The sequence below is a fragment of the Corylus avellana genome, chromosome ca1 (genome assembly GCF_901000735.1).
Source record: "Corylus avellana chromosome ca1, CavTom2PMs-1.0".
In the NCBI taxonomy this organism is placed as follows: Eukaryota; Viridiplantae; Streptophyta; class Magnoliopsida; order Fagales; family Betulaceae; genus Corylus; species Corylus avellana.
This window is the reverse complement of record NC_081541.1, coordinates 10,779,907-10,792,141: the sequence shown is the minus strand read 5'-3', so window position 1 is coordinate 10,792,141 and position 12,235 is coordinate 10,779,907. Positions and strand designations below refer to the sequence as shown.

Here is a 12,235-nt window from a genome sequence, read left to right as displayed (position 1 = left end):
TTAAAAAAAAAAAAAAAAATTGAATTTAAAAAATTAAGGGGTGGCCGGCCACCCCAGTTGGGCCTGGGGGTGGCTTCGGCCACCCCTTAATTTTTTAATTTTTTAATTTTTTTTAACTTGGCATGGGGGCATTTTGGAGAAAAAAAAAAGTCAGAATGGTCGAATTGCAACAATTTGGAAGTTTGGGGAGGGGAGGTAAAGTGTCAGTTTTTAAACATTTAGGTTAAAAGTGCAAATATGTGGATAGTTCGGGGAGGTAAAGTGTATTTTCCCCAAAAAATAATTTCTAACAAAATTAGGTAAAAATGTATTAATATTACAATAAGGTTAAGAAATTAAGATTAAGATTAATACTCTAGAAATTGTTTCTTGACGGTATTTCAAAAGACACTTTAAGTTTGAAAATGCAAATTAATACTCTAGTGAAACTAATATATATATATATATATATATATATATATATATATATATATAGTTGTGGAACATTTAAGTAATGGAATCCGGCCATACCTTTGATATCATCCACAGTGACCCATACAGGATGTAATGACACACCAGCCTTGATAAGATGCTCATACTTTGAGAGCTCAGCTATAACCTTGGCTGAGAAGAATACAATAAAATCAAAATCAAACTTTTTTTCTTATTGAAACTTCGAATATGGGCAAAAAAAGAAAAATGAACAAATAGGAACAAAGAAAAGCTCACCACCCCAGCAATAGCCTACAGTCCCAACTGCAGAAACACCTTGACTTTTTATAGCTTCTATTATTGTCTTTGACTCCTCAAATCCCTTGTCCTATTCAAATAATATTAGAGCTCCACACACTGTTATTGCATAATCGAAAGTTACATAGCAATCGATAACCTCAAAGCGGGTTAATTACCTTTTCGGTATTTAGGTCTTTATTTTTTCAATTTTTTTCACTTAAGTTTCAAATTGTATAATAGATAGTACATGATTTATGGGTAAAGACCAATTTAGTACTCTCGTCATATTCTGTCACAAATAATTAGTATGGGCCACTTGTTATTTTCATCAATAACAATGATAAAATTAGGAAGTAGAAACCACATCTTTAGGCAACCTGTTACATTGAAGGACCATTGATCCCTAAGTCCACCAAATCATAAGGTGGTCTTAAAAAAATTAATTTTTTTAAAAATATTTTTGTTTCTATAAAATAAACTTTTGAAATTTTTTTTTTTTTTTTTTAAGATCATCTCCTCCAAACTAAAAGTTTTAGTTATATTTCTAGAGAAGGCAAGATTCTAACTCAAACCTCTATTTTTGTATCATGACAAATTATCACTATTCTTAAAAACTTAAGTTCATAAAAAGCGGTGAACTTAAAGATTCAATTAATATTTTAAGACCAATAAGGCCAGGAAATATAATTCCAAATGGAAATGGAGCAGTTTCTGATATGAAACAAAAAAAATAAAAAAATAAAAAAAGGAAAATAAAAAACAAATTCCAAGCAAGTATTAAAACCTATAACCAACCGTTGAATGATGCTTCAACCAAACTGGTAGAGGCCTATCAGGTTTGTCCAACACAAAGGGCTCTCCATGCATAAAGTCAGGAAGCACTGCATAAAATCCAGCAGCTGCAGCCTCGTCTGCAATATTCCTTTAACATGGAAAGCAGATGATATATATTAGCATTCAGATGTAAAAAGCAACAACAAATTCACATCGTTCATTGTATGAGAAACTCTTTATTAATTATTATATTTCTTATTCAAAATAATATAATATAGCTTTATATATCGGGAAAGTTTATAATACATTTATAAGTCAACGCATGAAAATAAAAACTTCTCTCGACTTTTTTTTTTTTTTTTTTTTGAATTTTTACTCCCTAAGTCAATCGAAAAGATGTTATAAGTCTTTTCATTATATTTTTTTGAACAATTTTTAACGTCTGTTATTTAATCTCAAAACTCATAAGTTTACCATGTTAGCTTTTTTTTTTTCATCTCGCTTTAAAATATTAATTTTTTTATTAATTTAATTTTAAAATTAAATCTAAAAAAATAAAAAATAAAAAATTGAAGGGATGGCTAACGGTGGGGCTGCCACTCCCAAACCCACCATGGGGTGGCTTGCAAGCCACCCCAAAGCCCCCAACACTCCAGGGGTTTAGGGGTGGCTTGCAGGCAATCCCAACACCCATGGGGGGTGGCTGGCCACCCAGTGTATTTTCCTTTACTTCTTCTTTTTTTGTTTTTTTTTTCAAAAAAATAAAATATGTTTTTTTGGTTTTTAGTTTTTTTTTGGGGGATTTTTTTTAAAGTAATAAAATATGACGTGACACCCAAACACTCAAGTACCACGCCACGTGTCACTCACGTGTAAGGATGATGTGGCATTCCGTTAAAAAACTTAACAGAATCTTGACAGAGGTATCAAATGGGTTTATTGGCTTACCATATGTACCATTTGCCATATTTTTGAAAATTCAGGAGGCTATTTGAGTTTGGTGTAAATTACAGATACTATAATAGCATTTAACCCTATTATATATTGTCATTAACTAAAACTTCTTCTATTATCATTATATTTTACATATTATTTGATTTCATGATTTCATTGATTTGTACTTGTACGGGTGTTGTGCTATGCCTCCAACTAGGCTTCTTTGGCTCACAAACTATGCTGGACGAATTTGGGTCATTTGAGAATTTATTTGTTTTGGTTGTATCCAGACTAGTTGGCTGTGCTATGCCTCCATTTGGTTTGTAAAGAGACATATTATTTGTTTTGGTTTTGGGTCATTTGGCCATGCTATGCCTCCATTTGGATTTTGCCTTTTTAATTTGTATTTGGATTAATGGATTTGTGCTATTTATGACTATGTATGTAAAATACATAATGTGATATGTGATGTTTAGGGCGAAGCCTTATTCAAAAACATTGACTGGCCCAAAAAATAATATATTTTTTTTCCATCTTTTTTGGAGCATTTTGGCCTTAAATCCTTAAAATTAATAAGCCCAAAAAATATGTCCAAAATACTTAAAAAGCCCAAAAGCCCATATAAAAAAAAGCGGTTATAAAACTGTCGATTATTGGATTGAATAACCGCTAACCGCCTAGGAGGTTGCGGTTGTAGTTATTAAAAATCGAAAGGACGGTTTCAATTATAGCCAATAACCACTAGTTATAACTGCTTGAGCACCCCAACCCTGGGTGGCCGTGAGCCACTTTGTTGGAGGCTTTGGGGTGGCCTCAGAGCCACCCCCAACCCCTATGAGGTGGTTTGCAGCCACCCCAGGGGGTTAGGGGTCGCTCGCAGGTCACCCCAACACTGCAGCTACCCCATGGTGATTTTGGGGGTGGTAGCCCCATCACTGGTCACCCCTTCATTTTTTTTTTAAGTAAAGTGGAAAAAAAGCTGACATAGCAAAATAGTAAGTTTTGAAAATGAATGATGGATGTTAGATATTTGGAAGAAAATGTAACGGGGGTTTATGACATATTTTCGATTAACTTAGAGAGTAAAAATTCAAAACAAAAAAAGTTAGAGTGAGTTTTTTGTTTTCACGCGTTGACTCATGAATTTATTATAAACTTTCCCCCATATATATATATATATATATATATATATATATATTGATAACTCACAACTCCACTTCCCAAATGAAAGGAAAATGAAAATTGGCCATACCTGAAGTTTGGAGCTTCATAACCTGAAGGAAAAGTCAACGTGTGAAGTTAGAAGATGACAGTGCACAAGTCAAGTGTGAAAAAAAAAAAAAACAAAAAAATATTGAGTGATCAAAATCAAATACTAAATACATTTAGTATCTTTTCAAATGTGACGTAGCTTCTAAAATTATTAATAGATCACTTTAAATTCAATGATGATTTTAAAAGTCACGTCACATTTGTAAGGACTCTAGAGAGACTCTAATCTTCCTTATATCATTACTCAATATTTAAGGTTAGATATAATCTCTACATGATGTTTAAGGAACAAAAGTTGTTTACCAGATCTCATCTATTATTATTTTATTATTGTTATTTTTTTTTTTTAAAGATAATTATTTGTTCTATCTTTAAAAGCTGATGTTTCCTAATCCTTTTGTTTTTGCCGACCGAATTGACGTTTTTAATATTTTAAAGTTTTTATTTGGTTTAGGTATATATCCACAATCAACTCATATCTTACATTAGTTTATTCCGCCTATGGCTGAATGTTATCCAGGCAAATTTTTCGATACGATCTTGATGTGAACTAATTAGTACAAAATACAAGAAAATGATAGATAAGCTCGTTTAAGGGAGCCATGAACTCCAATTGTCTACTTCGAGTGAGCCAAGAACTTTCAAAATACAGAAACTGTATTTTATTCATTAGCAAATTTCATTAAATGATACAAATAATCCCAAAGTGATAGATGTTTACAATAAATAGAACAATATTATCGCTAAACTCCTACGTATCCTATTTAGAATACCACTACTTGTGGTCTTAAGTAGAGAGAACCCTTATTGATAACTCATACCATTATCTACAATTCTTTAGATAACATCTCTAATTATTATGATTGTATCATACCCTAACTAAATGCTTCCATATCAAATTTTTATATGTTGCCTTCACCTTGAGACTTTATTTCTATGGCAACATATATATCTATCAAAGAAGTTTTATTAGAATATGGAATGAATAGGAGTTTATTTGTTTGTTTGTTTGTTTTTTTTTTTTTTACAAGAATAGGACTTTTTAGTTCACATAGAAAAGGAATAATCATAATAGATCTGCCACATATTTTGCTCTCTTTTTCCTTTTGTCTCTTGCTCTAATTCATAAGAAACAGTAAACTAACCTATTATATGCTTTAAAATCCTTCAAAATCAAGCTGATGCATCTCTTGAGTCGCAGACTATCCTAAATCCCGGTTAATGGTGATATGGTTTTCTTTAGAGTCTGTTTAAAATTGTGTTAGAAAGTTTAAAAAGTACTTTTAATAATTAAAAAGCCATGCTAAACAAAAGCTAGTATGTTTGGTAAAACAAATTCCAAAAGTACTTTTTTGACATTTTTACTCTAAAAATGATCAAAGAGCACTTTTATCATAAGCTTAAAATTCAAACTTTTGTCAAAAAACACTTTTTGATTTAAAAGCTCTATTTTTCAAACACAATCTCAAACAGGCTCTTAACCAAACAACGTTTATGGAAAAACCCCAATTGGGGAAATCATTTTTTAGTAATAATATCACAACTCAAATATTCAGCCATGATTATGTATATATTCATGTGTTCATGATCACCAAATACATGGAACAAGAAGGCTGTTTTCTGCATACAATACACTGGAGTTGCGTAAGATCAGTCCTCTGACCTAAGATTTGTCTTCTTCTGGGTGCAAGCAATTTTTCACTACTAGACAACATATTTGGTAAACCAATTCAACATGTCCAAATGGGCCTCTTCAGCACTCTTGACAGCCGATTCATCCTCTAGATTGTACCTCACTGTCCATCCATGAGACACGCCAGGAAATATTTTCACAAAGCTATCGAACTGAAAGATATAAATAATAGGAGGTCAACAAATTGCAAATCATATGCTGTTACTTTTGAAATGCAAAAGCAGAAAAATGGAGATCATATATCTAAGAATCGTGATGAGAGAATCAAAGAGGGAACTTTTATGTGGATTCACCTCAGATTTTACAGACAACTTCTCCCCAAACTGTTTCAACTGTTCCGGTGGGGAAGCATGGTCAGTTTCAGCTCCCAATATAGCAATAGGAACCTTAACATCTGAGACAACATGCCATCAGCAACACATATTTAGAGCATGTTTAGGATTGCGTTTGAAAAATAGAGCTTTTAAGTCAAAAAGTGATTTTTGATAAAAGTTTTATTTTTAAGCTTTTGTCAAAAGTGCATTTTGGCTATTTTTAAGCTTTTTAAAATCTTAAAAGCGTTTTCAATTTTTTTACCAAACGGGTATTTTTTTCTTCAAACAGACTTTTTAAATGTTAAACACGCTTTTAAACCCTTCAAACGCACACCCAAACAAGCCCTTAGCATGAACTTGAGGAGTGGGAGACTTACCATCGATTTCATTGTCTGCAATCTGACCAGGATGCAATATAACTGCAGCCTGAATGTCAGTTGAACTTGCTAATTTCACTACTACCTTCCCTGAAACATATGCAGCAAGCTGGATCTCAGCATCCGAAACACTCTAGGGTCTCTATGCAAAATCCTTTTTAAAAGAAATCAAGCATTAGTTTCCTTGTCCAAGTCAAAATTGAAAGCAAGTCACTTACCTCCCCAGCAAAAACCTGCAGCCCCTATGGCAGAAACACCTTTACTCTTCAGAGCCGCAATCACAGGTTTGGCATCTTCACATCCTTTATCCTAGAAGGAAAGAATTAATATTCGAATTAAGCTCAAAGCTGCAGTCAAGAAGGTTTAAGTCGAATCCAAACAGATAGTGAATCATTCTATTTCAACTTCAGTCCCAGACAATGAAAAAAAAAAAAAAAACATGCATATATGTACAATAGTACATCAATTTGGACATGAAAAGCAAACTGATCATGCATTCCCTGCTACTCTTTTTTGGTTCTTGCTTAATTTTTCATGTCAATCACCAAGATTGCTACTGAGAAGCAAGAAACTAACCGGGTTGTGAACTTTTTTCCATGAATCTCGATCAAAGTGAGGGTCATCAAGCTTAATAATGGGGTCACCAAAGAAAAAATCAGGAACTACCACCAAAAATCCGGCTGCTGCAACTTTGTCCGCAAGTTTCCTTCACAATGAGACAATGCATGATATTAATATCATAGAGTTAGGAATAACTTGAAGTTTTTATTTTTTATTTTTTATATAACTAATCAAAATATCATTAAAAATGAAAAGTGTAACTTGAGCACACAGGAATTATACAAAAGAAAAAAAGAACAAAGAAATCACAAAAGCTAAGTACAAAAGGAGCTAAAAACACAGCTGTCCAAATAATAGTATTAAAATATAAGGACTTAAGCTCCACCAACATCCTCTCATGTTCCTCGAAACTTTTATTATTGCATTCCTCCAGAGACCATCACAAGAGACAAGAAGGCACTATCTTCCACATAATAGCTCTCACCAGTCCAACAATAAGCATACAAATCAGCATCTCTTCTAGATATAACCCAAGAAAGCCCAAATCGATTGAAAAACACATTCCATAATGCACAAGCTACCTCACAATAGAGAAGAAGACAATCCAAGGATTTCCCATCCCTCTTGCACATATAACACCTATCAACCACAACGAGATGCCTCTTCCAAAGATTATCCACGGTAAAGATCTTTTCTAGGGTCGACCAAGCAAAAAAGGTCACTCTTGGGAGAACCTTGGTCTGCCAAACACTCTTCCAAGAAAAAGGAATGTAACCATTACAAACAAGGACACTGTAGAAGGAACTAACAATGAACAACCCTTTTTTGGAGGGGATCCACCATAGCTTATCTCCACCTTCCCTCCCAATCATAAGCCGTTCTAACAAAACTTACATTCCATTGATTGGAACCACCAGAAAGCTCCAAGTGAGCTGCTACGAAAGCATCTTTAGCATAAGCAATACCACATAAATCTGAAAAAACTTTCATAAGGGCTTATCCCCACACCACAAATCATGCTAGAAACTAACCTCGGCGCCATCTACCACCTCAAATCTGGTGTGACTTGAAAATGACCACAATCCCTCCTAATATTCTTCCATGACCTCACCCCATACGACCCAAGTGGTTCGTTAGAACGCCCCCCGCCCCATGAACTGCCAAATATAGAGTCTACCACACATCTCTCTTGTGCATATAGCGCCAAAGCCATTTCCCTAAGAGGGCACGATTAAACATCAACCAGTTTCAAACCCCCAACCCTCCCTTAGCGATCGAAGACAAACCTTGAACCAACTTACAAAGTGGAATTTGAACTCTTTCCTTGATATCATCATTCTTGTAACATTCATCAGCCACGTTCTCCGTTAACATATTCTACGCACAATACTTAACAAGCCTGAATCAATTGAATGCATAGCAACAAATAGAACTGATTTTTCCCAACTCATAGCATCATTGGAGAAGCTAAAATTTTCAATCCGTGTTTGCCTTCTTGAACTTGATTTTACCTTATATGTAAGTTCATTTTTTCAAATTCATTAACAATGATTTCGAAATGATAAAGCCATAATATGCCCAATATCACTACATATTAATTAATGACCGCATTTTCATATCATCATTCGAATGACTTTCTCAATCAGAAGAACCAAATTGTTGGGTAATGAAATTCAAATAAAGTTAATAATCTCTGTACTAGTTATGTGAAAATTACGACAATAGGTTTCTCCTTTCCTAATCCTAGAGAAGGCAAGATTAAAACAATTAACACCAAGAAGAACCTACCAGCTGAGCTGGCTGGTCCTTTCATTGTCTATCCTATGTTTCTCTTCTTTTGTGTCTTAATTTTCCAATGTCAGTATCCAATCTCTACCCTCTTAATTTTGGGTCATAACAATCCTTCAAGAACAGTCCAAATTAAACTCTACATTTTGAGTGATTCAGCAACATACAAAACTTCATCTAATGTTAAAGCAAAGATGATGTTACCTTAAATTCGGTGCTTCATACCCTGCAAAACATCATATAAGGAACAAAATATAAGCCTAACCAAAAAAAAAGTTTGGAATCTATAGAGAGAAGATAGATGGGTACCAAAAACATCGGAAATGAGAAGGATGGCGAGCTTTGAGTCTGGAGCGCCGGTGACGTAGGTTAGAAGGCCTCCGAGCTCTTGGACTGTCCCTGCGCCGCAGGTGGAGCTCAGGCTTGGTGGGTTTTCAAAGCACTGAGAGCTCGACATTCTTACAAAATGTGAGTGAATCAAAGGAGGCGTGGAGAGAATCAAAAGGCTTTATGGAAGAGAAGAGAAGAGAGACAGACGAAATAGATAGCTGAATTGAGTGACGTCACCAGTTACGTCATATGGCAACCCCTGTTTTAAGTGAACTGCCTACTGAGGTCTGAGGATTTAATGTTGACGACCGAGTATCGCATGACCCACATGCGTGTGAAGTGTCCATTTCCATTATGAGAAAACCTTTACAGCCTCCAATTAATGCGGGCCACACCCTCCAATAAACAACTGACATATCACATAGAATAGAATAGAAATGAAAGAAAAATGTTAGGTATTTTTATGCTTTTAATCAGATATTATTTTCTAAAAATTAGGTAAGAGAAATAAGGGACCATCGTTAATCTTCCTAATCTTTTTAACTTTGCTGAGCAAATTGACGTTTGCAATGGTAGACATGAATAAGAGCATGTTTTGGATTATGTTCGAGAAATTGAGTTTTTAAGTTAAAAATTAATTTTTACTAAAAGTTTTATTTTTAAGTTTTTGTCAAAAGTGCATTTTTGTCATTTTGGCTTTTTGGACTCTTAAAAGCGCTTTCAATTTTTTTTATCAAACTGGTATTTTTTTTCTTCAAATAGACTTTTTGAGTGTTAAATATACTTTTAAGCCTCTCAAGCGTACACACAAACATACCATAAAGCATATTCCCTTGACACCCTAGGGAAAGAAAAAAAAAATTTCAAAATCCATGTACCATTATAATAGCAATCGTCCAGTTATATAGATATAATCTATTTTTATTGTAAGAGACCATATATCGATCCATTATGCAAACACATTTATGTGCATGTAATATTTGTGTCATGATCGAGTAGTTAATTTTTTTAATTAATACTGCTTCAACTCAAAAATAAGAGAGGGGATTTGAAAATGAAAGATTATATGTGTGCTTGCAATGGCATAATCCACGTCTTAATTAATTTGTACATTACTTATGTATCTACTCACCACCCATTGATGTTTCATTAATCTTAATAATTTCTAGATCTCTAGAAATTATCAAGAGATTGATATTGCATAGGGGTGCAAAGGCGTGCGGTTAAAAACCGTCTGCTAACCACTAACCGCTATAACCGCCAACCGCCTAACCGCTTAACCGTCTAACCGCATTAACTGCTAACCGCCTAACCGCTATAACTGCCTAGCGGTTAGCGGTTATTGGGTCTACTAACCGTAACCGCTAACCGCCTTTTTATATAATATATTTTTATAATTATAATTATAAAAATATTTATACATATAACATAATCACTTAATTATTAAATCACAATTTTTTTAAAAAATAATTAAATCAGTATTAATATATTATCACTATAATTTATATGATTATATCACATGAAATTGATCATTAAATCATTTGATTATATAATAACAAATTATACATATATAATATGACATAACTCATAAGTATACCAATTCATACTAATACAACAATTAAATATCTAGAGACTTATTTCCAATGTATGTTATAAACTTATAAGTCTATATAAGTCTACATATGTATATGAATAATATAAATGTATAATATCAATACTTAATCATATGATTCAATGACAATTCAAATACTTTATTCAAGACTTCAAGTGAATCATATTATTAATGTATAATGATGATATGATTCGTATAATATCAAATTAAGTAATTGACATTGGATTAAACAATGACCAATGTGTTACTTATAAACACAATTTAAGTATTAATGTATTATCATTATAATTTTAGTAATTTATATATTATCATTATAATTGATACGATTATATCACATGATGACTTGATCATTAAATCATATGATTATATAATAATAAATAATACATATATAATATGACATAACTCATAAGTCATAAGTTTACAAGTTAATCATATGATTCATGTACAATGATAATCACAATTGATTCAATTGAATTAAACAATATATTACTTATAACTACAAGTCTATAATTTAATTAAAGCATTATTATATACTTTAGGAATTTAGGTTTTAGGAGTTTAAACATTACCATTTACCATTAGATATTAAGTTCAATTCAAAGAAAAAAGATTATATGTAAATATGATAAGAATTTAAATAATTAATCATATGAATCATATGATATAATTTAATGAGACTATATAATTATATAATATCAAATTAAGTAATTGATATTAGATTCAACAATGTGTTACTTATAATCACAATTGAAGTATTAATGTATTTGTATCATTTAATGTTTTATTTGAACTTATTTTATATGCTTTGTGTTGAACTTTTTTTATATATTTTTTTATATGTTGTGACAGATGTCTGAATTCTGAACTTTTTTTTGTATGTTGTGTTGATTATTTTTTTTTTTTAAAAAAAAGTTAACCGGTTATGATTTAATATTTAAGGAAATTTTTTTAAAGTACAAGTAAATATAAATTTTGGGTCAAATATTTTTTATTTTTCAATATGGGTTCTTTTTATAGCAATTGGGCCCAAGAAGATATTAAAAATACAAGAAAAAAAAATGAGGGTAAAAAAAGTCCAAAAAAATAAGTCCAAAAAGCCCAAAAAAAGCCTAATTTTAAAAAAACGGTTAGCGGGCGGTTATCTATTTCGCTAACCGCTAACCGCCTAGCGGTTAGCAGTTGCGGTTAGTGAAATCTACTAACCGCTAAGGCGGTTACGGTTAGCGGTTATTGCCACTAACCGCTAACCGTAATCGCCTTTGCATCCCTAATATTGCATTAATTTCTAGATCTGCCCTCATGAGTAAGGAGGAATAATTAGGTTTTAGGAGTTATATCTCACGACTTGGATAGTTCGGTGTGAAGAGTTATCATCTCTCAAAGTCAATTTAAATAAATTTTGTTAGGAAATTTGGCTACCCATGTCTTAGATTTAGTTTGCCTGGAGCAGATCTGCTCTTTAACTGTATTTGAGTTAACGGAAAATTAAAGTTATAGATATCACTTGATTGTAATAATTTTTATTTGAATCTATGACTTTATAACTTCATAGCATATGGCTATGATTTTGTAGAGTTTTTTGCTCTGCTCTGTAAGAGCATTATGCTCGTGATCTTTAATCAATGAAATCCTCATATTTTTGTTAAAAAAAAAAGGGGGAAAGTCTACCTACCCCCCTTAAATTACCACCAAATTGACAATGTCTCCTCCAAACTTTAAATTGTGACAATGTACCCCCCAAACTACCAAAACATTGTCAATGTCCCCCTCATTGACGAAACTACCCTTAGTAAATTTTTATTTTATTTTTTTTTAAAAAAAACTAAAATTTCTGGAAAAACCTAAAATAAAATAAATAAAATAAATA

General features: G+C 32.4%; 2 protein-coding genes across 2 annotated transcripts in view; both read right to left on the bottom strand.

The window, feature by feature from the left end:
* The window catches only part of LOC132179421 (uncharacterized), a 3,448-nt gene extending 996 nt beyond the window's left edge, over positions 1–2,452 (bottom strand). Inside the window, exons 1-4 of the mRNA XM_059592185.1 lie at positions 2,394–2,452; positions 1,507–1,633; positions 709–799; positions 511–603 (exon numbers count right to left, since the gene is read on the bottom strand). Coding sequence (XP_059448168.1) covers positions 511–603; positions 709–799; positions 1,507–1,633; positions 2,394–2,452 — 370 coding nt within the window. The remainder of the gene's footprint in view (positions 1–510; positions 604–708; positions 800–1,506; positions 1,634–2,393) is intronic.
* Positions 2,453–5,184: 2,732 nt separating this feature from the next.
* Positions 5,185–9,039, bottom strand: LOC132179959 (endo-1,3;1,4-beta-D-glucanase-like). Its single transcript, XM_059592786.1, has 7 exons — positions 8,736–9,039; positions 8,631–8,652; positions 6,654–6,783; positions 6,296–6,386; positions 6,078–6,167; positions 5,680–5,780; positions 5,185–5,538 (listed from the first exon to the last, which is right to left on the bottom strand). The coding sequence occupies exons 1-7, from the start codon at positions 8,881–8,883 to the stop codon at positions 5,398–5,400; spliced, it is 723 nt and encodes a 240-aa protein (XP_059448769.1). The 5' UTR covers positions 8,884–9,039; the 3' UTR covers positions 5,185–5,397.
* Positions 9,040–12,235: the final 3,196 nt, after the last annotated feature.

What these genes read in the sequence shown, in the direction of transcription:
- LOC132179959 (XM_059592786.1), bottom strand. Translation starts at nt 8,883, where the DNA reads ATGTCGAGCTCTCAGTGCTTTGAAAACCCACCAAGCCTGAGCTCCACC. An exon ending in TGCAGGTTTTTGCTGGGGAG is followed by an intron (nt 6,168 to 6,295) that starts GTAAGTGACTTG and finishes CATATGTTTCAG; the next exon opens with GGAAGGTAGTAGTGAAATTA. An exon ending in AGTTGTCTGTAAAATCTGAG is followed by an intron (nt 5,539 to 5,679) that starts GTGAATCCACAT and finishes TATATCTTTCAG; the next exon opens with TTCGATAGCTTTGTGAAAAT.